Raw genomic sequence first — 25,633 nt, forward strand, 5'->3', positions numbered from 1 at the left:
CGCCTCATCACGCATGGCGGTCGTGCGAGGAAATCCCACGTTTCTCAAGCAGAAAGGCGATTCGTTACCGGGATGTCGTCGCGGTAAAACACTCGACTAACGACGGTACCTGCTCCGCGAAGACGCGATTCTCACAGCAATTATTAAAAGAGTCCGTTTGAAGTTCGCTCCTCAAAGCCGAGCCGAGCACGAGCCATACTCAAAGGCAATATCTTCGATTGTGCACAAGAGCCCGTGTGCATCACTGCATTTTGCTTCCGGCGTTTCGTCCGCTTTGGCGATGCACCGCGACGGCGCCGTGCGTTGGCGTAAAGCGCGCGCGTGAATGCACCGGCGCACCGATCTAAGCGCGCTTGCCGATAATATGGGCGCGTGCTCGCAACCGAGACACCCATAATTATTCCTCCCGATTCGTGTTTCCCCGTTAACAGGCATCTCGCTTTGGATCGAAGTGTCTTAGAAGCGTTCTCTCTGCGAGAACGTATCTCGCCTTCAGCTGGCGTTTGTGCGCGCCATATGCGTCGGAGATTTTCCCGCGGCTGCCTAACTCTCTAGTAGCGGTGCGACTTCATTTGCAAACACGGCGGACGTGCTTTCATCCGGCTGGCGAATTTTTCGCGCCGATACATCGACGCTCCGGAGCGCGATGGAATATTAATTCGTTCCGATCGAGCGCGGACGACACGTTTATGCCTCGCAGCCACTCGAATTCCCCTGTCGCGTCCCTCTTTCTCCCTCTTTTTTTTCATTTCACCGTGTTTTTCATTGCGCTATTGAATCCCGCGTCAGCTGGCCAGTAAATAAATTCGCAATTCCGTTGTTGCCGGCTGAGAAACGCGGCAGAGAAATATTAATTGCTAGTCGCCATTTATTGTTGCAGTTTTCAAATGGCCAAGCGCGCCAATTATTCAACGCGCCGGTATTTATATGCACTTGTTCTCTAAAGTTCTTGGAGCAGAATCTCGCTTAGAACGAACGAAAAGTGGCGGTATTTTCACTCAAAGCAATAAGAAAAATACTGCCACTCAAAGTCGCAAAAGTTTTACTCAAGCTTGAATTCTGATTTCATATGAGTCAATGTTTCAGTCGATTAGAGTGAATATGTTGCTCTGACGTTGGAGAGCAAATCACTGATAAAAACATCTAAGAAATAAAGAATATATATATATATATATTTAGTGAATACATATATTTATTTATATAAAATATTTTTCAAATAAGAAAATATACGTTTCCTTAAACCTTAACTTTTTATGAAAGCAATTGTTTATTTTATTTAAATAAAAGAATTTAGATTTAAGAATGCTATCACTACCTACTTAATAAATATAAATATTTTTTATTTTTTCTCTCAATGTGTGTATATGTGTCAGATTCGCTCTTCAATTTCGAGTGGAAATATTCACTTGACTATTCAGAGTGGAAAATTCACTCCACATGAATAAAAAATCACTCGAATTCGAGTGGCTCGGTGGTCACTTCACTTTTTGAACTAAATTTCACTCCAAGAAATTCAGAGAGTAATCTCGATTGTAAAAATCATTTTACACATCGTAATACACAGGGAAACTACTCTCTAAATTTCCTGGAGGGAAATTTCACGCGAAAAGTGAGGTAACCATCAAGCCACTCGAATTCGAATAATTTTTCATTTATAGCGAAGAGCAAAGTAAATTTTTCGCTCTTTATCGTCGAGTGAATATTTTTACTCGAAATTGAAGAGAGTGAATTTGATATGGTTCACCGTTGCAGGAATATATTTGCTCTAATTGACTGAAACATCCCTTCATATGGAGTCAGAATTCACTCCAAGCTTAGGTAAAATATTCACTCGATTGCGATTTTGAATGGCAGTATTTTCATTACCGCTTCGAATGAAAACTCGTTTTGAATCAGGTTCTTCCGCAAGAAATTTCGAGAGTACATTCTCTCTAACGCGAAGTGCAATGAACGAGGACTGACGAGCGCGCAGCGCGATTTGTCGTCGCGGTTTAATTTCGGACGTCGTACGCAAAATCCATATCCGCGCCTCTCGAAGTAACGCGCCACTTGTTTTCTTTCTTTTTTTGTCCCCGTTAACCGCGAACAATAGGCCATTCGAAATAAACCGCGCCAACGATTGCTGCACAAGTTTACGCGACTCTCGAGTTACGGGCGACGGGCGATGCGCGGCGGCGCATCGGTCATCGCTTACAAATACTCTCGCAGTTCGTAAACCTTTATTTGTCGTCCGGATGCCGGTGCGCGCCGGGAAAGCACCGCCGGATGTTGGACAAGTCCGAAAAGTCCGCGTATCCGACCGCCGGATGCTGTCGCCGTCGGTGCTGCCGTGCGTGCCGAGATAACTAATTGCACCTCTTGTTATCGATTTTACGCCGTATCTTTGTGCAAACGAAAAATGTAATTCGCGCGGAAATAACGACCGTCGTCACTGCGGGGAGGAGTCGGCCGGGCGATTTTTATCCTCGTTAAGCTCGTCGAGACGAAGCGAGGCGAGGTGAGGAGAAACGCGAGGCCGCATCGATCACAGAGTGCACTTAACGTCAGGTTTAATAAGTCATCGCGATGTTTATTTTTGGTTGTACATATACACACACAGAGACACGCTTTCGCCAAGAGGATATCTCGGTTATATGGAGCGCACCCTCCAGCTACGACACCGACGATTCGACGTGGAGAATTCGCGGCAATTTTCACGAAAGACCGCAAAGTATCACCGTCTGCTCTGATATTCGACGACACTTGTCGAAAACAAATGCTGGCTTAAGATATTAAAAAGAAAATAATTCAAACAGTATCTCTTTAACTTATATTAATAATTATCACTTGAAACTTGTCTCATGTGAGATACTCAAATTTTTATTCAGAATTGGATCAAAATTTCTTAGTTGAATTATATGATATATTAGATTTGTAATCGCGATTCAACTGAAAAAAATATCATCTAAGGTCAAAATATCAAGACAAGTAGTCTGGACATTAATAATAATGCATATAAATAATACTAGTGTTTATAATTCTGGACATTCTTTACACATTATTTTAATCTTTAAATACGAATATTTTTAAACTTCCAACGTAGAATGCACGTATATTTCTTTAAAGTGTATCACTAGCAATGTTTTTGATTGAATCAGTAAAAAAAGTATCTCACCAATAATCAGTGAGTACTCACTGATTTTTAGTATGGAAAGATCCTCACTTTTTACTGTTCCACCTTATATATCACTGATTTTGATCAGTGAAAGTGAGATTTCAATGCAAAATCCGTAGTGCACAAATTCGTTGTACGTTGCGCCAGATCCAACTCTCTGCGTGGCAATGGGATTAATGGCTTTCATGCGATTTACATGCAATGACATTGTCTATGTTTGCAAACCGCATCAATAATAGAAACACTCGCTACTATTAACTGATTCCTTCAACGAGATTTTACTGATTGCAATGCTGCAATTGAACTATCAGTTAAAGCTGAACCATAAGTATTGCATTTCAGTGAATAATACACTGAGCTTTAGAGAGTATATATATTCTATAATAAAAGTTCAAATCGTATTCGTATTTAAAGACTAGAACAATATAAGAGGAATTTCAAGTAACGATTATTGATACGAAATATATTAACCTTAGATTCCGCTGTCGTCTACCTGTTAGTTATTATCATAATTATAATCATTATCGTCTCTTAAATTCTGAATTTAAGAAATTCGCAACAAACTGTTGACCACAGCGCGGCAGATGCATCGCGGTATTAAACGGGGATGTAAGCGAATTGCTATGCGGCGACGGTTTCTTCGCGATTGACCTGCTCGTAACGAAGCGAACTACCATTGCACGCTCACGCGCGCGCGTGGAGTTGGGTTAATCCGAAAAATTTTCCCACAAATAACACATTGGCCGCTTTCGTCGACGACCTCGTTGAATCCCGTGCCAAAAGCGATCGTCCGCCGAATTATCGGCTTCGGCATTTGCGGTCTGATTGCGTGGCAACCCCTAAAGTGCCGCTAGGACGATTTGGAAGAGCAAAAGATAGAGAGAAAGAGAGAGAGAGAGAGGAGAGAGAGAGAGAGAGAGAGAGAGAGAGAGCTGCGGAAGAGAGGGATTGAGAGAGAACATGTGGGAGTGAGAGAAACCGGTCGGCGGATACGGTTGATAGACGAGGAACGAAGGTCCCGAAGAGCCGGTAGCAACTGATAAATATGGCCGTCGAACGCGAACTCCTATCCTTCTGTACGTGACGCTCTCGTTGTTCGCATCCTCCACGAATATCTCTTCGGTAATCAAGCTCCGTCAAGCTTCCAGCCGCAATTCGGACTAATTAATGGAGACTGATTGCACGGCTTTATCGAGATTGACCTCGATTCCGGCTCCGTGCTGTCGCCGTACTCATTTTCTCGCCCGACAAACGCTCCCTACTGATCGGATTAAAATACATTTTTTTGCGAGAGGACGCTCCCTCTGAACGACGATCGCTCGCGATGATGATTCTTGTCGTCTCTTTCGCGATCGATTGTGGCGTGTCACACAATGACGATGCGAAAATGTGCCGGCGCGTGTTAATCGCGTACACCGCGCGGAAACCTGACGCAGAATTTAATAACGAGTCCGTGATGGAGAAATCAAATTGGATAGGCTAAATTCTCCGCGTAAATGGCCGAAATTGTTGGCGAGTTGCGCGACGTCGCTGACAAATCGATGGAACTTTCCTAGCGGCGTACATCATCAAACCACGGACTTTCTCCCCGGAAATATCCAGATACCTTCCAACAACGCGCAGTTGCATAGTTGTCCGAGCAAAGTTTACGGCGGATCTCAGTCGATGTTGGGTCCAGAATTAACATCGCTATAAAGTTCCCGCGGGGGAATCCGATTACGACCGACTACGGCGAAGTCCTCGCAAATGGATCCGCCGCGGAAGTTTCCAAAAACGTTAATCGACCAGTCGCGTATGGGCGAGATTTCGGCCGCGTTCTGGCCCACTTACTCTCTAAATTTCTTCGAGTGAAATTTCACTCGAAAAGAGCGACAGCCGAGTCACTTGAATTCGAGTGATTTTTGCGCTCTTACAGAGTGAATATCTTCACTCGAAATTGAAGAATGAATGCGACGCATTCTATTGCCAGAGCAACATATTCACTCCAATCGATTGCAACATCCGTTCACATAATATCAAAATTTATTTTAATTTTGAATAAAACATTTATTCTTGTGATTTCGAATTTCAGTATCTTTACTATCGTCTCGAGAATATACTGCCACTGAAAATATGCCACTTTTTACTCCAAGAAATTTCGAGAGTAATGCTCGCCAGAGGAACCGAGTTGCCTAACCGCGGTACAGACACGATCTTTATTAACGGTTGAAGAATTTTAAATCGTAAATATAGCGTCTATAATATAATATACAACGCGCTCGCTTGTATATTATGAATAGTATATAACTGGATTTAAAATTCGTATGGAAATAACATTGTGGAAAATATATATTAAAAGTATAAACTGACCAATTTTAATAATTTATGTAATGGCAGAGCAAGGCAAAAATGAAGCTTTGTTCGGTTGTTAAAATATTGTGAGCGCGCCGTCGAGCTCCATTATAGCAAATTACAATTTTGCTTAGAGCAATGATCCTGATCGAGCAATTTTATGTGGGATTTGTCTATGTGACACGTATCGATACGCTTAAAAGTCTCGGATGTCACGTAAATATGAGTGTATTTCTTTGCAAAAATTCCTCCTACGAAGGAAAGAGGAATTTTCGTCGTTGTAACGTTGCCACAGATAGATTTTAGGAGGATTTCAGCGTAAGCCCTTCATCGAGATCGACAAAGGAGCTTACGCCCGACATTTTCCTCCTTTTAATGCTCAACAATGTTCCGGTCGGATGAAAAACACGAGCTGGGTGGGAAATAAAAATAACACACTAAGCTATATAACTACGCTATCACATCAATACGTCGGGATGTGGCTTCCGCGGAAAGTTCGATGTACTTTCTAACAGTCCACAGTTGCATAGTCGAACAGTCGAAGAGAAGTTTACGCTACGTTTGAGGCTAAATTGGATCACGAATTCTGGAAGTTCCCGCCGGAAAATCCTGCGGGGATTTCCTATGAACCGGCAACGCAAACTGAACTAACTCGTGAACAAAAAAGGGTTTAGATTCTGTGGAGAGTGTGCTTTCTGATTATTGAAAAATTAAATCTCCTCAAAAAATGGTTGGAAAAAGAGAGAGAGAGAGGGAAAGAGAGAGGGAGAAAGGATGAGGGGAGGGAGAGAGGAGGGGAGGAAGAGAGAGAGGGGAGAGAGAGAGAGAGAATGTATGCGAAAAGAGTTTAAATATTAAAAATAATATTTCACGGTACATCAAGTCTCAATTTATATTTATCTCGCGCTTTATAATTCATAACTTCATTCAATTTGCGATGTGCTAGTTTAAAAGCGTAGGAAAACAGCTCTCAATTTGCGCCTTTTGCCTCTTCTAGTATAAATTATTCCCCGCGTTATTCATACGCAAGAGCGGCTCACTATAATCAGGATCATTTTCGCGCGCCCTCGTCTTTTCCCGCGAATATCGCGGTCGCTTTAGAGCGGCGTGGCAAATCGGTTTGCAATAACGGAATCCATTCGAGCACCGCGATACAAAGACACACAAGACTTCTCCTCTTTAACGTGCGATTACTCCCATTTTCTGCGAACGGTGGACATTATTATGACGCATAACTACAACGCCGTCAAAGCAGAACAGCGCGCCGGGAATGCGGAAGCTCATAGTTAACCTACTATTCACCCCCGCTATATAGCTCTCGCTAAACCCACCCTGCAGAAGAATCTCCGAAATTGTTGGCGCGTCAAAAGCCGAAACTCTCCGGTGTTACGGCTGGCGCAGCTCTCGCTGTTCCGCGAATTTATACAATGCGCGCATGTGTGCACACATGTGCGTGCACATACACGCACATACGCACGCGTATTTAAACATTTTTTTTTTAAGAATTATTGAGATACGAAACTGTAGACGCGCATTGCAAATTTTTGCGCCCTCGCGCTGTGAATGCATTGTGCGCTTCGGAGTTATTCTTTTGCCGAAAAGTCCGCTCCTCCGGCCTTTTTCACGCGTTGATTTACGACACCATTTCGCATGCGAGAACTGTCTTTTGCGATAGCGCGAGCGGGAATATCTCTGTTATGAAAATCAGAGTGCACCTTACATGTTCGCACCGACACGGTATATCGCGTCCTCGTGTATGGAGCTTTCAATGCTACTCCGATAACTCGTGAGAGACAACTTAAATATAATAACAATAAATTATGAAAAAACTCTCTATGTCAATTCATTTTTCCAAGTTCTTGTGTGTTATTTTCCTCTACCTCTAAAAATCTCGTTGACCAAAATGAACTAACTGTGTCGCACTTCTCGCAACTAGAAATGTGTCCGTTCCGTGGCGCTCGTTTTATCGAACTTAAATGTCGCGGTTGACGACAATAAAGCCAAAGGTCGGCGGCAACAGTTGGAAGATATGAGTTTTTGCACTCACCGAATTGCCATGCTCTTCGCTTTCAAGTGATGCCATCTCTGGTTCATCTCATCCAATCGGCGTTGCAGCATAACAGCGTCATCTTGACTCGCCAGTGAGCTCAGTAGTTTACGTCCGGTGCCATTCAAGGATGCATAAACGTCTCGGTGAGTTTCAATTTCCGACTGGAGATCCTGCAACAAGCAGGAGGGTGTCTCTTTAGATCCTTAAGAACGAGATGGAAAGGTTTTGCGAGAAGGGCGTTCAATTATTTCAGGTTATATACTACTGATTAACACGCGATAATATTTTCACCAGACATCAATCAAACAAAACAGATATTTCGCGAATTAAAGAAACTTAAGACTTTTATTCGCGTACTTTGTAGAGAGAGAGAGAGAGAGAGAGAGAGAAAGAGAGAGAGAGAGAGAAAGAGAAAGCTGAAAGAAATAATATATTTCCTTCTTTTATTTATTATATTATATTTATTATATAGCAGGAGTTCAGAAGGATAGCTTTATTATAGAAGTTGATACACTTGAACCAAGTTTATCAGCAGCTGTGACATAATTTCCACTAAAAATTTCCCACCATAATATTATTATTCAGAACCGCGCGTGTGACGACTTGCGCGTGTGCGAGCGTATTTCGGGAAATATGAGTTTCAAAAAAAAAACAAAAACAAAAAAGAAATTCTCGATTTTCGATTTTAGAGCACCTGACCCTTTTTATGGAAATGGGGTGCATTCGCGCGGCAGTGAGAGAATGCATTCGCGGTGTTTCGTCATCGCGATGACGTGAATTGCAGTCCGCGCGCGGATAGAAATGATTTATACTGGGCTTCCATGTACAACGATGGTATACGAGTACGTCGGCGCCGACATGCAATGCATGCGCCAATGAAAATAAATCGGCGTCGATGTGAGTGAATTAAGAAATATTCGCTGGCGTCACGGTAGGAACAATGGAACTTGTTTTGTTCTCTTTTTGAAGCAGCTGCACGCATTTCACACAGTCACAAATACAACCTTATTCTCACTCGATTCTCCATCATCGACGCGCGATTCGTCGAAGAGGTTGTTCGATGCGCATTTCAAAGCGAGCCACGAGCGATATTATAAATATCACATATCGAAATATACGGTAGAACAATTACACACAATGTGTCTTAGTGATCGATTATTTCAATAAATTTTTCAAAGCACATAAACAGAACGGAAACGAGAGACAATAACAAAGATGAAAGTACCTATGCTTGGACATTCATAACACTGGATATTTTTGTTTTGATATTTAAACACGAATATTTGTACTTTTGATATAGAACATATATACATATATTGAATATATACATATAATATATTCTATGTTAAAAATGTAGATATTCATAAATATAATATAATATATGTAAATCGAAATTATAAGAATGTCTAGAGTTAGATGCTATACTAATACAATGGTATTAATGTCCAAGCATTTTTATTTAACTTTACACATATACGAGAAGCGCAGGTGATCTCACCTTTCCAACGGTTACTGTTTTAAGTCGCTACGACGTCTATAAGCGGAGAACACGGCAACTTTGTTCGGTCGCAATTATAATCGGCTTCGGCGTTTCCGAATTCGTCTCAATGGCACCTGTCGCGTGACGCTTCTCGGAAGTGGGAGCAGGTCCGCGTTCCAGCTGCGTAACGTGTTTACCATTGTGCAGCGTGAACGCGGCCTTCTCCCACTCCGCGCCATGTTTGCCGGCCACTGAAGGACGCGGCGGCTGTTCACTCGGCACCCAAGCTCACGGTGCGACAACTAGCGTCAACTAGCGGCGGCGACGGCTACTACTAAGAGCGCCGAATTTCAAAAGGCCGTAAACGCGAAATTCGCGAACGAATCGACTTAGGAATGCAAAATAAAAACTGATTTTTTCGACTTGCTATCACGGGCGCGTCTTTGTTGTTGCCGATTTAGAGGATTAACGTGGCTGAAAATGCTTATCGTGATAAATTTAAGTACTTTCTTATATTACGAAATCTTACGACACATCACCTACACTGCAATAAAATAAAATTGCTGTAGTATTAACAGCACTAACTTGATTGGAATAAATCTTCTTGCTTCAATAGCAACATTATTGATACTATTGTTTCAATAACTGGAGCATTAAATTCCACAATACTGTTATTGAATCAAAATCATTTATTGTAATGAAACTGATGCACTTACTGCAATAGTATCTTTTCATAGAACTTCTTTCTTTCACCCTTTTTATATCGTAAAAGTAATGAGACCAATGTTATTATTGTACACTGAAGCAAGGAATAATGCATAAAAGATAGTTTACAAAATAAAGAACTGAATATATATTGATTTGAAAAACTATAATTATTAAAACTTTTTGTTTATTGTTGTGAGTTTGATTAGTCAGTTACACTTTTGTCTATGATATTGTAAAGTATTTTGTATATTAATGATCTGTCTTAATATTGCATGCTCTCTCATTCAAGTCTCACGACTTAACTAAATATTATTATTACGTGTCTCGTATATGAAAAATGTGTGCTTGTATATGAAAAATCAAATAATATAAATGAAAGTGTACACGTTAACGGAAACACGTTGCATCGAGCTTAATTCGGCGTCGAGTAACACGCGAAGTAAAAAATGAGAAATAAAAATATTCTCTGAAGGAATGTAACGTGCGACAGCGACGACACAATGCAAAATTCCATGAAATATCTCTCGTTTCCGTTCTCTCGCGGCGTTGTCTTAATCCGAAACCGTCTGCCTGTCAACGACGCCCGTACACCCTTTTCAACCCTGTCTCCCCCTACGGCTTTCTCTTCCCGCCCAACCCTCTTCAATTTTTGACACGCACGAATTGAAGGCTGCAATCTCGAGAACCATTCCAGCCGGGACTCGATTCCCATCTGGGTCGACGATCGACGGGTCACAGCGCGATATTTTTCAGCTGCAGTTTCCGCGCGAATTGACGGCGGTGACACCCGGTGTGCATCGCAGAGACACGCGTAATGAAAAAAAAAGACGAAGAGAGGAAGGATAGGAAAAATTAAAAAAAAAGAAGGGGAAGGAAGAACAAGAGCGAACTGTGCCGAGAGTAAAAAACAAAAAAAAAATATAGGAAGTAAATATATTGACGTGGATGCCATTGCGCCGGGGAATCCGCTCCGGAAAATTGGGCACATCGATCAAAATGGGCTCCTCTACCGAGCGCCGGGATACGTCCGTCGAGAGCTCGAACCGGTAACGTTTAATTGGCGTTCTTGGTGGCAGCTTGTGCGGAAGCTAATTTCGTTTAAACTCGACGGTGCGCGCACAGCACCGCGTCGCACCTTCGATCCTCGAAATCCGCTGATTATGAATTACTGCGTCGAGCTCAGTAAACAACGACGGCAGCGGGCAATAAATATTTCCGCACGCGCGCGCCGGGAAATATTCTCCACGTATATCCTGTAGTCATGGGGGGAAGAGGATAGAACATTCGTTCGCTATGGAAGCGCAGTGGATGTAAGAATAGAAATGTATGTAGTGCCAATATGGTAGGTAGGGACAATGAACTAACCGATTCACCACGTACATTAATCTTAATACACGTCCATAATTATCTCGAGTGTCTAGAGCATCGCGTTTCATATGTTAAAGTCAACATTGCGCGCCAATTTGCCCGATGACTAATGGTACTTTAATTTCGACACACGTTGGAGTAATGCGTCAGGAACAAGCCAAAACAATCGCAAATAGCCGAGTTGAAATTTCAATCCTTCTCTCGACCTCCATTCAACGCCTGCTTTGATATTCTGAGATCTATATCAGTCTCTTTTGATTCTATTTAATCTGTAGCTTAGGCATAGGATCCTCCTTTACCATAGAAAAGAGATTTAATCGGAATAGCAGACTTCCTAAAATAATTATGGATTCTAGTTAGAAGGGCAAATGTTTTAAACATGCGATTCCAAATGGAAAAACCTAAAGTTCAATAACTTTTCTGATCTTCAATTTAGATTAGAATTGACATAAGCATGTTGACTTTCCAAATTTTAATTTTGTTATTCAGTGAAATGCTTAGTGTTTAAAAAATATTCTATTTTCTCGTATTTTATTCTATTGAAACGATAGTTGGCAAGAAAATGGGATTCACTATTTGACACTGTAAAGATATATGTCATTACCGGTCGGAAAAAGTGCGAGTTTCCATAGTATTTTTGTTTCGATCCTAAAGAGAGAATTCATACTTGGGGTAAGAAAGGGATTTCTAATTGGTATCGTAGGATAACTACTTTTGGAACACACGGACATTCTAAACAGAATTTATGTTGCATCTGAGAAAATCTTGAGAAACTTTTATACGGGTAGAACCTACGAGTGACGTTTTATGCGTTTTCTACGTTTACTGACGCTAAGTAGAACTTCTGTTTTTATGTGTATGAAACACACAGATCCTATAGAGTATACAGATGTTAGAGAGTTCAAATCGAATGGAGGATTAACATTTCGATTCGGATAGCTTCGTCAATTTTCACGATGCAATTTGACCATAATTCGCTCGACCGAGGAGTTATTCTTGGAAACAGGTAAGACAGCTCTCGTTGCGCGCGTCAATTGACGCGAACTCGGGAATTACATCGGTGTCGTTGCGGTGTCTCGATAACGCGTCCACGACGTCGATTAGATTTTTCGCGTTAATGGAGCTCTTTTAAGACGCCGTCGTGGCGGGCTAAGGATTAAAACGTTCAGGATGCTCCGCGGGGAGATGGCTCGGAAAAAAAGAGTGTAAAGCACAAAACGTTTTTTGCATTACCCGTCTCTGCAGCTCCCGTGTTCTTATCGCGGTTCATCGTGCAATTACGCAAATGCTCCTCACTGGCGACGTCGATGCGCGCGCGCGCGCGTGGTAGTCGGTGCACACAACGCTCATGTATACAGAGAATATTACGGGAGACTCGTACTTTCTTTTAAGGATTTCCTGCAAAACTCGCGGTTGATCTTCTCTCATTAAAAGCGCCTCTGTGGAGGTTGTCACTGGTGATAACGTTTACGAACTGCTGTGTCAAAGTGCTAGTGAAATCTCTCTTGTTCTCTCGCGCTCTCATTCACATCCGCTCGTCAAATACACAATGAGATACAACGACATGGAAGTGGATTATTATCGAAATTATTTATCTCTGCACGCATATATCCAAAATTGCGCCAATTTCGTGCACGAAATTCGCGATTGCTTACGGCGCTCACGATAAATTCCACGACCGTCATGATTATCACTTTTTGAAACTCTTTACGCGACGAGAGTTGTGACGTCATTCCAATCGCAAAATTTGCATGCATAAATATATTAATTATATATAACAAATACAATGAATATATTAATTATGTACGATATATTAATAAAAAATTATTTATTAAAATAAATTTAATAAAATAAAAACAACGAAGTAAAAACAATTAATATGTAAGTTACGTATAATATATTATTATAATTACGTCCTCAAACAATTAGAGTTCCTGTGAAAAACCTCGTCTTTTGACCAAATATAATTCCCCGCGAGAAGGAACATTTTTTTTCCTCTTACCAAGAATGCCGTGAGATTCTCAGTTCTTGAAATGTTAAAGCATACTTTGTTGTTAAATTGTTACGCATTAAAATGACTGCGGTCATGAATGCAAGGCAGTGAAGTGAAACGAGCGACGGGCGATCAACGTGGAGAGACAGTTGCATGTTACGGAAACTGGATGCTGAGAAGGTTGGAGGACGTTGGACGGATACGGACATGATCGGGATGCATCGGTGGGTTTCATGACTGGATTTGGACGACTGGACGTCGCTGGGTATCAATGCGAAATGGCGAATATGTAATTTGAACGTTCACAAAACGTCACACTGCGTAAGATAGAAATACCAATGCCTGATTATTAATAACACTGGTATTTAACTCTGGACGTTTTTATTTGGTTTTGGTTTTTGTAAATACGAATATTTAAACTTTTCATAAAAAAATATATTCTTATTATTATTATACATATATTTTCATTATTATTTTTATTGCACAAAGTGCATAAAATTCAGTATATTCTTCACTGAAATGTTATATCGTAGAAAACATATGTATATGTCAAATTTATATATATATATATATATATATATATATATATATATATATATATATATATATATATATGAAAGAGAATGTCTGTACGTTCCCTATCAACGTCTAAACTTTTTGATCAATCTAGATCCGTCAATTTTTGCAGTCATGTTTTAAGACTTTGCGAAAAGTATAAGTTATTATAAATTCTGAGCGCCTCGTTCCCTCTTCCTGACCTTTTATAATAATTTAAATTTAGATGTTCTAGATACTAGAAGTCTGGACAACGCCGGATAGTTTAAGTTAGTATATTCTGTATTGAAAGTTAAAATATATAATATATATTCGTATTTATATAAAAACTAAAATGATGAGAATTAGGCAGCAGTATTATTAGAGTTTAGGCATTAGTACTTTTCTTTCAGTGCACGTAAATCGTATGATTTCCGGCGAGCAAAATCGTCCACTAACGAGGTTATTAATTTCGACATTCTACATTTACTCAGCACATATTTAAAGATTGACGACGCGCGCGTTCGTTAGACAAAAATATAATGACGAAGCGCTGTACATGTTTGTATGTTATCGGGAGCAAAAGACACCGTTGTTTCCGTCGAAGCGGCTGCACGAGCGATTTCTCCACCGAGCTCGTTCGTATCGCGCATTTTGTCATTTCGCGATTTACAATGCGATATATACGTCCGATAATAAAATCAACCAGCGGCGTCACCGACGACACGCGACGCGCCGACTGCACGATTTCGCTTTTTGCTTTATCGACAATTTAATTAATTCGCCCGTCCCCGCTTTCGATCTTCACACGTCATTCATTTAATGTCGATCGGCAATTATTTTAATTTCGCCGATCCTCCCGCGCCGATGCGTCCGGGCGCTTTAAAGTGCGAACGTGACGTGCGCTTTCGCGGTGCAAGTAATACGAGGAATACTAATTATCCAACGATCCTATAATCCGCCTAACGGACGGCATAATATATACGGCTTATCTTTTAATTAGCGAATGAAATATTCCCGTTGTCACCATTACTATGCGCCGCCGGCTGGAATCCGACAGAGCACACTCATTTTATACGATATCTGAACCGCACGCCCGCACGTAATTGTGTTTCTCGCGGGCACAGGCTGGCAAATCAGCCGTCGTCATTGTGTCACGTTTTGCAGAACGGGCTTACGCGATCCGTTGTCCTGATCTTCAATTATTAATAAATGACCGTGCAATATTCGCGCAGCTTCGCTCTCGCAGCGGAAGTGGATGGAGAAGCCGCGGCTCTGTCGACGAAAATTTCACCCCGACACTTCGTCGATCGAGCGATCGGAGACAGGGGCTGACGGTGTGTGTCGGCCGAGCTGGCTCGCAATTCTTATCTGCTCGCGCGCAGTTATCGGCTCGTATCGACCGTGGAGCAGCGAAAGCCCCGGTCACGGGGGTGCGGGAGTCGTGGGAGCGCGGGAGACGCGGCCGGGCGAAGGGTGCATACCGCCAGGAATCGGAAGGACGGGCATAATTCAAGAGGTTTCGGCTGCCGCACCGCTCAGAATTCCGTGCGACGTATTTAATGGGGAATCGGCGGCGGGGACCTTAATCAATGTCTGGTACTTATGCAGAAGGTGCCGGTGACGCGTGCGCCGCGCCAACGTGGGACTTCTAATGAGGAATTGCCAATTAGTCTCAAAACACCGAGATTCTCGCGATGCGAGCGACATACCGATTCGCTCCACCGCGCCGAAAGAGTTCCGTTCGTTTAACGGCGGAAAGAACGGCGATTCATCCGCAGGGCGGCGGGAAAGGCGGAGGAGGAGGGTGTGGCTGGATAAAAGTCTAGTAGAACGAGTACGGGCTTTTAACTTCGCCCGTGGAACGGCAGAAAGGTGGATTTAACGTTGCTATTATTGTGCGATTAATCGTGCGCCAGTCTCACCGTTACCCGCGAGCGGAAGCTTCGGGCGATCGAAAAGCGACCGTTTTAGCGCGTCCGCTATTTAGGGTATACTTGTTTGTACCGATCGTTTGAAATTGCGAAACAGTAACTTTCTATCGAATTACCTTCATTTCGAGGATAAACGACGGAATTGATACGCATCAAGAAGATACGCATTTTGTGTTTAATACACCATTATTTACGCTCCAGATCGAAATAAAGATAATATACACATGAGAGAAAATACTCTAGCAAAAATTACGTTAAAATTATATTCTCTTTCACAACATTTCTCCTACAATTCTGGACTATTCTAAAATTGTAATTTAAATTACCAAGAAAATGATAAGTTTTACGATGTATCGAATAATATGATGTAAAAGAAAAATATTCAAATAATTACAATGATTTTATAGTGAAAGGTTAAATATACGTAACATTTTTAAACAAATCTGGTAATTTTGTTGATAATTCTGCATGGTCCAAAATTACAGAAATGTAATTTTTATTACTATATTTGTAAAATTACTAATTGATAATAAACGGTTAATGTATAATCATATCAAATAAAAATTTCATCTGTCTCGATGTTACTATTCTTGTGTTTTACTCTGTTTATGTTTATTTTCTGTTTCCCTCCTCATCTATCCGTCTTGTGTTCGTGTTCCGTGCCATGTCACGCGATATCGTTTCGCTAATATCTGGCTCTTTACGAGCATCAGGAACGTTGTCTTTACCTGTTCGAAAAGGTGCAGCTCCGCCAGCAGAGTGTAGGATATGTAGATGTATCGTGCGTCGTCGGCTGTTTTTCGGGCACGTACCCCCCGAGGGTAATTACCCTGTAGGGTGGCACGCCCCCCGGGCCAGGTGCCCCCCCTGGGTACACCCCCACGATAATCCACCGTAATTACGTACCCCCAAGTCCCCTCATCACCCCACAGTCACTCTCGAATATTCGTCTTTGGAGAGTTGGATTAATCACTCTCTCTTTCTCTACCTGTTCACTTTTGACGTTCCAAGTAACGAACAAAGCACATTTCGAGTCGATCCGCCACTATCTTCGCTCATGTCGGTTTGCACAGTTTGCGACATTTTTGCCACCGCCCCCGGCGATGTTAACGAGTTGCGTCGGAGCTTCACTGTAATTGTTTTCACAACGTAAGATCGGCCGAATTTATTCTCGACGCCACGATGTCAACGACGCTCGACAACAATGACTCTAGGAATATTGCGAAGAAATATATTCTTCACTTTTCTCGTTTCTCTTCAATATCGCATCTATAACTCGTTGCAATTTCATTATGAAGTATAATAGCTTCTTTCATAATTCATTCAATATGTGCGAAAAAGAAGTGGCAATGTGCGTGATTCTGAGAAGATTTTATCATCAAAGTGTAGAGAGAACTATTTTGTGCTGATGAATTATTTTCAATATTTTCAAAGATATACATGCTAATCTCACACGACGGGACTAATAAATTAGCACGGCGCATTAATGAGAGCCGAATAGATATTTTGATGTTTCGAGATCCTCATTTGAATTTAATTACTTGCATTTAATTGTTTTATTGGGAGCCGAGCACTTGCCATAATACGCGGCGCAACTTTTCTCTATGCACCGCGCGCGTTACATATTATTCTACCATCAACGCTAGTTTCGTACCGAGTAAACTTTGACACCGCTGCGAGACATTTCCTTTGTGTTGCAGCAGTGGGCGTAAATTGAATCTAACATGGTTATGTGGGGCAATGAATTTATGCAAAGCAGTTTAAATATCCGGCTAATGCAATTCTAGATAATTCATGGTCAGAATCGTTTTCGCTTTATGCAATTCGGGCTAATTTATCGATTTAATGATTCCTCTATTAGCCGGCTGCGAGCCGCGAAACGAGCTATGCACATCGCGAAAACAAAATACGCGCGCCGTAGATTATAATCGGAGAATCGCGAATACACGGGAATGGCGCGCGTGCGTGTTGGAAGCAAAAGAAAATATTCATACACAAGCAGAGCGAAGTTCTGTAACTCCTATTGTTTTGGTTTATATATCATTTCGCGAAGAAGAGAGAGAGAGAGAGAAAGCACAGATAATTATCCGTTGCAGTAATATCATAAATAAATATTTTGATAGAAGTTCTGCCTTTTGTTCCGCGCAAAATCAATTTTGCGCGTGTGTAGAGAGTGTGTGTATGTGGTGCGTCTACGTGTGTGTCCGTGGTATAAATTCACACGACGCCAGCAATTAATAGAATATCTTCATTGCAAAAGGAATATAAATCGAAACAAGTGCACCTCGAAATTTACACAAACGTTACATATTCTATTTCCTGCCGTCGTGGCGGATGCACGCTACAGAGACGCCTCGGCGGAAACTTTCGCCAAAGTTTCGAGAAGCTTCAATGAATTTTAAGAGAACACGGCTCCGACCGGCTTGTTCTAAAGTCTCACGAAACTGCCTCAACGGCCACTTTTGGTTATATTTTTGTATATTTACCGTTGTTCGATAAAAAAAAAAGAGGGCTGATAAATTTCCAGCGCCGGGCTTTGAGGTAAATACGATCGCGCCGTGGAAGTTATTTAATTTGTAAAACGGAACATCTCCGAGCTCTCATTACGTATCTGCGATTCATCCGTATGTTGGCACGGTTTCGGATATTTTTCCGCGAAACTTGTCGTTACATATTGTCAATATCAATTTGTCGTTGTTTACGTAATCTCTTGGTTATTACGCGATCTTCAACTGCCCGGCGCGACACCGACGGAGAAATTTCGCGAGATACATTTCAACGAGACCTTTTAATCCATTTTTCAATTTAGAACGAAAATACATTGATAAAAAGAACCATAAAATATATATCTTAGGATCATCTCACGATATCGCGCGTCGGATAACGGATAAAATTAATTTCAAGAAAGGATACCAATAAAGGCGCACCGCGAAAATAGCAATTTTAGCGAGAAGTCTTGTTGTTTTGCGACATACCGCAACACACACACACACACACACATATATATATATATGTATAATTTCTTCTTCAAGGAGAAATCATTTCCAGAGCCAAGAGCTGTAACGTGAATGGACAGGACGACGGTCGACAGTGGTTGGTCCTCCATTTCGTTATCGAATCAACGACGCGTGTCCGCTTCTCCGCGGCGTCGCAGGTGAAATGTGTCGCACATTTTATCGGATTAGAAAGCACGCCATCGAGCGCGATCGAATCCGCAGAGCCCGGCCGGCTGATCGAAATAAAATATACGGCGCGAGAGAAGAAGGCGGTCGGATGAATAATGCATGCGACGGAACAGCTTGTGGTAAGTAACGAGGCGGATTTGTAAAGCAGTTCCGCGTCTGCCGCGGACTCCGCGTGCTCGCGAGATCTCTCGATGAACCGCGAGTAATTTACCCGCTTCTCTCGTTTGGGATAAAACGGAATCCCTGATATCCGGGTCACGACCATGGAATTAAAAGAAATGCGCGCGCTCGTGCTAGCGGATGTCCGCACCGGGTCCCCCATTGACACAATCCGACGGTTCGCTTTCGTCGGGAAAAAATTGTCCCACCCCACGGTGTTTCATTTCGTCTCTCGTGAAGGAGCCGCTCACTTTCGAGTGCGCGTCATTTGGAGTCTCTTCGCTCGCTGTCGCGTTTACCGCTTCGGGATTAAGTACAAGCAAGATCGCGGCGACGGAAACTACGTGGCCGTTTGCGCGTTTCTATGTAAATTCAGCGAGCCGGATGAATTTAAATGTGAGAAGTTCGAAAATGTATTTCGAGTCGCATCGTCGCGGCAAGGGCATAACTGAGAGATAAATGACGGTTCGATTAACTGACTCGTACTCCTGAAATTTCTTGGAGTGGAATCTCACTCAAGACGAGTGGCAAGGCGGCACCAAGGGAAGAAATCATGGTTTAAAACCACGTACAATTTTCAGCGTGTTGACGAACTGTTCGTCGGGATACTATCCGCAAGACGAAGACAAAACTTTCCAGTTCTGTTCTCCCTCTACATATTTTTCGATCTCACATTGAGAACACGTCTCTTTCACCTCATCGTCGAATAAGTCCGAGCTCGAAGTTTTTTTCAAGTAATCTAGAGAAATGTTCTCGAGTCATAAAAAGGCGCGCGCGATTTCCATCTCAGATTAATAACAATTTTTCCGATGAAATGCAAGAGAAACGCGAAACTCCGACAAGAGTTTGAAAGAAATTTTCAATTTCACCGGGTTGCGCAATTTCACTTGATCGTGTAGACCGAGAAACACCGCACATGGTGGTGCGTGTGTGCGGAAAGGAGGACGCGTGTTTTGTGCACGTTTTGTGTATTGATCGAAACGACAACGAGCGCAGGTAATCATGAAAATACACATGTCTATGAAGAGAGGACGGAAATCAACGCGCTTAAACGACGTGACGGCGGAAATTCACGATTTACGTGGAGAGTACACGTCGCGTTTATGGTTACATAATCCGTCTATCGGTTCGGGAGGAGCGTAATTTGCGGTGTGTCTTGGGAAGCTCGTCGGCGACTCTGGTCTCACTTATTTCGCGAATCACCGTCGGAGTGGCTCCGAGGATCTCGGTTAGCACACAGGGGGGATTCGGGGAGGCAGCGGGAAGGTGGCCGAGGAGGAGGAGAAGGTGGTAATGCCGGCGGTGGTGCGCATTGGCGGCAGTAGCTACTGGCTGCTGGAGGTTGATGGAGAAACGGGTGTACCGACCGCCGCTGGTCGGTACCGAAACCCGGAGAGGGTGGGTTTGGACAGAAGGGAAGGGGAGAGGGGGTGGGATAGTGGCAGGGCGTTAAGCGGCTTGCGGACGATTAGAGAGCGCCGCAGCAGCCATCGTCACGCTCTGGCTTCATCCCCGTCGCCGATCAAAACTCGGCTACCTCGCGGAACAGTTAAATGCAAAGTACTCGCTCTCTCCCCCCGCCCACCCGGGCTTTCCCGCCGGGTGTAGTTCGCTTTTTTTGCATCCTCCGGAATATCGTTAAGTGCTACCGACGCGAAACATCGCGCTAATGTGAACATGCGGTTATCGATCGCGGTGTCGCTGAAGATATACGACGTACAGGGTGGCCCGGACATTCGCCGCCTTTCCTTCCGGACATCGCGTATAATATCGTGACCGAGGATTTGGAGCCCGTTCATTTCTCAGCGAACACGCGATGGGAGGTCATCATTCTCGTGTCGCCAGGCTCTATGCTTCTTAATACTAAATTATCCGATAATAATTAAAGCGCGACGATGAGAGAATCGCTTAAGAGAGCCACGCGGAAGAATAAATTTGCTTGGATTAATCAAGAATCTGGTGAAACATGAACGAATCAAAATTTCAGCAGAAGTCACCAGAACTCTGTGTTCACAAGATTCTAGGTGTTCAACAAGATTTCTCTCTGGCTAGCCAGAATTTGCAACTGTTTAAGTTAAACAACCGTCTGTTCCAGTTGAACATTATAGTTGACCTGAATCTTATTAACTCGAACACAGAATTCTACCGAAATTTTCTGCTTCGTTTATATTTCACTGTATATCTGGTTAATCTAACGAATTTTTTGTTGGCATGCACAGAATCTAATTTGCCGAGTTGTTATTCGCAAGGCACGGCGAGACACGCTGTCTACCTCGTGCTTAGATGACGGTTTCCGTGCGACGCACATGAGCTCTATGCACTTATCTATCGGTCTATCGCGATAAAGCTAGAATCGGAGAATCGCGAGTTACAGACGCAACTCCATTATGTTTCGTTGCAATCGCGATTTTAAAGTGTCACACGATGTCACGGCGCTGCCGGAGGCGCGCTTCCATTTGCAGTAAAGACAGATAAGTATCGTCAGGTCTGCCGGCCGATCGATTATGTCAGAGCTGTGCAACGAACGACAAACCGGCTTTCTTTATGAACATTGAGTTTCTACCCCCCTGCAAAGGCTATCTCGCGGAACGCGTCGCGCTGGAACAGGACCACATCGGATATGAAACTTCCTCTTTGAGATGGTGCCTCTGTATTCGTTCGCCCGACGTTCGCTGACGGACGTTCCGAGCCTTGTTGTCAATTATCCTTGAAAAAAGCGCCGCAAAAACGAGACAACGAGTTCGATGACACGCGGTCTATCGCAATGAACACCTGCTCCTTCGATCAGATGATGTTTGACGATACGCGCACAAAGGGAACACACAGAAAAATACATTCCAGTAAATATTACAAGTACATTTTAAGATTTTTATCAAGTAAATATTCGCAGTTGAAGATAACCATTACTCAAAAGAAGAAAAGTAAACTGAGCAATCACTTTTTTATTAGAATGACTTTTTTGTGTGTATATATGTATGTTTTGTGTGTATTTCGTTTCTCTCTGTTAAATGCGTTTTCTGCATTACTTTAGGTGAAACTAAGATAAAAGTACTGATCCTCCTTCTCCTAATTCTAAATATTCTTATTATTTTAGTCTTTAAATACAAATACTTAAGTTTTTACCATAAAATACATATGTATACATATTTTATGTTTTAAAAGGTCAGATATTCGTACTTAAAGACCAAAATGACTAGGAACATCCATATCTTCTCACTCTTGCAGTCGTTATTGAGTTCAACTATTAACTGTCGTCGTTGGATTATTATAACGAGCGCTCGTTTAATACGTAATAGAAATCTGAGATAGCTCGATGGATGGCTCGTGAAACGAGTGAGAAATGGCGAGAAATACTCGCGCGAAAGGAACAACACGCGTCGGGGAATCTCCTTCGATACGGCATTCTCCGTTGAACGCTAGCCGGCTCGAAGGAATATCTTTCTTTACACGGCTTTTTATACGGAGTCGAAAAGTTACATAAAAGTAGTTTTACGACTCACGGGCTAGGATAAGAGCAATCGATGCACCGCTCGTAATCGAAGAAATCGCATAAAAGCGCCGGAGTATCTACCACGTGGTTCATTGGTGCTTTCTACCGTCGTGAATGCACGATAGCTTCACAGCCGTCGCCAACATTATTTTTGCGCGCGAGCGATGTAAATATAACCCGTTGAAAATATAACGCACAGAGCCACTCATCGATTCGTTTATTCCGGGGGGTAACGCTTGTGAAAATATAAATTTATTTACCGCGAAGGTACTGGATCCACCCACTCGCGTTCTATAAAGAAGAAGACTATAATTTGCACGACTAAATAAAAGATGGACCGATATCCCTTCGGCTCGAAATATCGTTCATGCTTGGAAAATTTACCACAGCCATGACGAATGATCGATCGCTTTCCGATACTCGCCGTATCATTTCGACATTAAGCGTGAATATTATCGAATTATTCATATCGATGTTCGCATGTACACATATGCGCGCGCGCGCGCAAACATACACGTACATATATCATGCATCTTCCTGCAAGTGGCAAGTGAGAGTTATTAACAAATATTTACGCTTTACAGATCGCGGTGCACGAAACGAGCGCATCGCAGGGAAGCGCCGGGGGAATAATTTACTGGAAATTCGGAAATATATAGACTTTTTTTCTTTTTTCAATGGCTGTAAATGACAGGCGAAATGTCCCTCGTATGCTTCGTCGCTTGTAAGTGGCCGATTTTCCGCCACTCTTTTTTTCCCCGTCTCGCCCTAAGAGATCTTTTTGCTCCTAAAGATCCATTAGACTCGTCGGGCAAGTCGGTGTCGTCGGCGTCCCTATCTATCTATCTCTCTCTCTCCCTCTCTCCTTCTGTTCCCCTATCTATTTCTCTCCCTCTCTCTTCTATCATAGCTTAGTGAGTGCCGCCTAGATTTCGACTTTTACGATCGACGAACTGATTTTACGATTTCGTCAATTTCCTGAGCGTTTTGCCGACATCTACCGACGACGAGGCCGCAGTCGTAAAACTAACTTTCGAACCGCGCACGAAGGACAGCCGAGAAGTAATACGATTGGGTACGATTCGATATTCAACATTTTTCAGGTTGATTCCGACGGACTCCGAAAACTAAATCGATGCACCCCGATACAATCCGATTTATACTTACTTTGCATCGGCTTGATTCGATATGCCTTGACGTTTCTCTGATATATTCTGCTTTACTAGTTTTGTTGTTTTTCGCACGAGGACACGAATTGGACACCGAACGTGATACGAGAAGAGAAGCACGGAAAGTGTTAATCACGCGACTACATTCAAAGCAGAATATGAGGGCCCAACAATGGCAATCGACATAAACAATTTTGAAAGATGAGATTTCTCTTTTATATCGTTCCAGAGTAGGTATATTTTGCTACATTATTTCATAGAAACTCGTCATTCTAGCCCTATTTTCGACTATTTTCTGTATATTCTGTATATTCTGAAGGATCAATGTGTGTTTAATACACAGAAACTGAAATCCCATTTAATGCATCTAAATGACAAAAAACGTAGAATGCCACTTATAAATTTGTAAATTGGTACACTGAGAAAAAAATACTTAATATGTAATGTCAAATGTAATGATTATGTAATTATAATAACATAGAGAAATAAATATTATAAATTATAGCCAAGGAAACCATTTTTTTTTATTAAATTATATTACAATATTAGTGTATTAATTATATTATAGTAACCTTATTGTACGTGTTACTATTACAAAATTTTTCTTACAAAAAATATGGTTAGGGCTAAAAATAACTAATTTTAGTTAGATTATTTTCTTCTTGGTGTAAGTTGAACGGATTTAAAAAAAAATTGATGTAAGCTTCAGAGTATCAAAATGGACGTTGAATAGAATATTGAGGCCGAAGATAGGATGAAAATTTCGACTCGGGTTTGCCGGATAATTTTATCGCCGTCGCGGCGATTTAAACTTTAAAGAAATTCACGCGATAACAGGTTAAACGGTCGTAGCAGAGCCGGCCGATTCGATTGTGAAACTTGGAATGATCGGACCACCGGCGGATTCTACGCGGAGCACGTGTCACGCGGTACATACGCGAAGTAGTATTACGCTTTACGCTTTCCTCGGGGAGAGCCCGTTCGGGCTCACTTTAACTGCCACGTCGTGAGCTTAATAGCACACGGCACCGCTCCGGAACGGCGATAAAGCGCTCGAAAGGCGTCGCTCGAATTTACGGCGATCAAACGCGCCGATTGCATTACGAATGCATAATCGCGCGCGAATGTACGGAAACAAAGTGCGGGTCGATGTACGCATTGTTGGACCCGGAATTGGGACATTCGCGCGTTACACGTCGCGGGACGATGCAGAGGGACGTCACGTTTTCGCTCTACAGCGGATTACCGGTGTCGCGCGCGTCCACGGATGCGTGCCGACGTGTACAGGTCCGATTTTACGGGCCTTTAACGCGTCGTATCCTGGAGCAAGGACCTTTAAAACCTTCATGAATGGCAACTCGTCGATTTAATGCGCGCGAATATCACCGAGCTACTGGCTGTAACGACGCGCGACAGTTGTCAGCGGGGTAAACGCGGAGAAAATGACGAACGGTTCCTCCCCGGCTGATCGCACCCACCTCGTTAGTATTCATCATATTAATACAATGGTCGTTGCCAGACACGCGTAATGAACGGTGGAGTGACGTGAACTATGTGATACTTAATAAGAGAATCTCTTTCGACAATATGACGCATAAAAGTAAGAAAAACCTATGAAATTCTATCGAGGAAACGATTTTTAATAATTTACTTTATAATACATTTATAAGTATTGTGTCTCTACCAGTACTGTCGAGTGGCCGATTTGATAGACGGAGAAAATATTGTAGTAAGAATTACATCAAAATTATATTTCTTTTTATAATGTTTTTCTGTTAAGATGGACTGTACTGAAATTGTAGAGTAAATTATTATAGAAGTAATAAATTTAATGGTCTAACTTGATATACGATACAAAAAAAACATTAAAATAATTAAAATAATTTTTTGAAACAAGTCAAACGTGTGTAATATTTTTGAACAAAGATAATAATTTCAATTATAATCCATGGTTACAAAAATTTTGTTGTAATTTTTACAACATATTTCTCCGTGTACACGTCCTGCTCAGCGAGTGAGGAGATTCAGGTTCGACTTCTGGCTGAGATATTATTTTTCTAATAAATCAAGAAATGGAT

General features: G+C 42.3%; 1 protein-coding gene across 20 annotated transcripts in view; it reads right to left on the reverse strand.

Annotated features, from left to right (window-relative positions):
• Nucleotides 1-25,633, reverse strand: part of LOC116843001 (dystrophin, isoforms A/C/F/G/H-like) — a 557,622-nt gene that overhangs the window by 111,532 nt on the left and 420,457 nt on the right. For 18 of the 20 annotated variants that reach the window (XM_032812942.1, XM_032812944.1, XM_032812923.1 and 15 more), the window contains one exon: nt 7,533-7,705. In XM_032812942.1, the coding sequence (XP_032668833.1) occupies nt 7,533-7,705 (173 nt within the window). The remainder of the gene's footprint in view (nt 1-7,532; nt 7,706-25,633) is intronic. The other 2 variants (XM_032812938.1, XM_032812933.1) reach the window with 1 other exon arrangement.

The sequence above is a fragment of the Odontomachus brunneus genome, unplaced genomic scaffold (assembly GCF_010583005.1).
Source record: "Odontomachus brunneus isolate Ranch 3 - 2012 unplaced genomic scaffold, Obru_v1 Obru_scaffold_029, whole genome shotgun sequence".
Lineage (NCBI taxonomy): Eukaryota > Metazoa > Arthropoda > Insecta > Hymenoptera > Formicidae > Odontomachus > Odontomachus brunneus.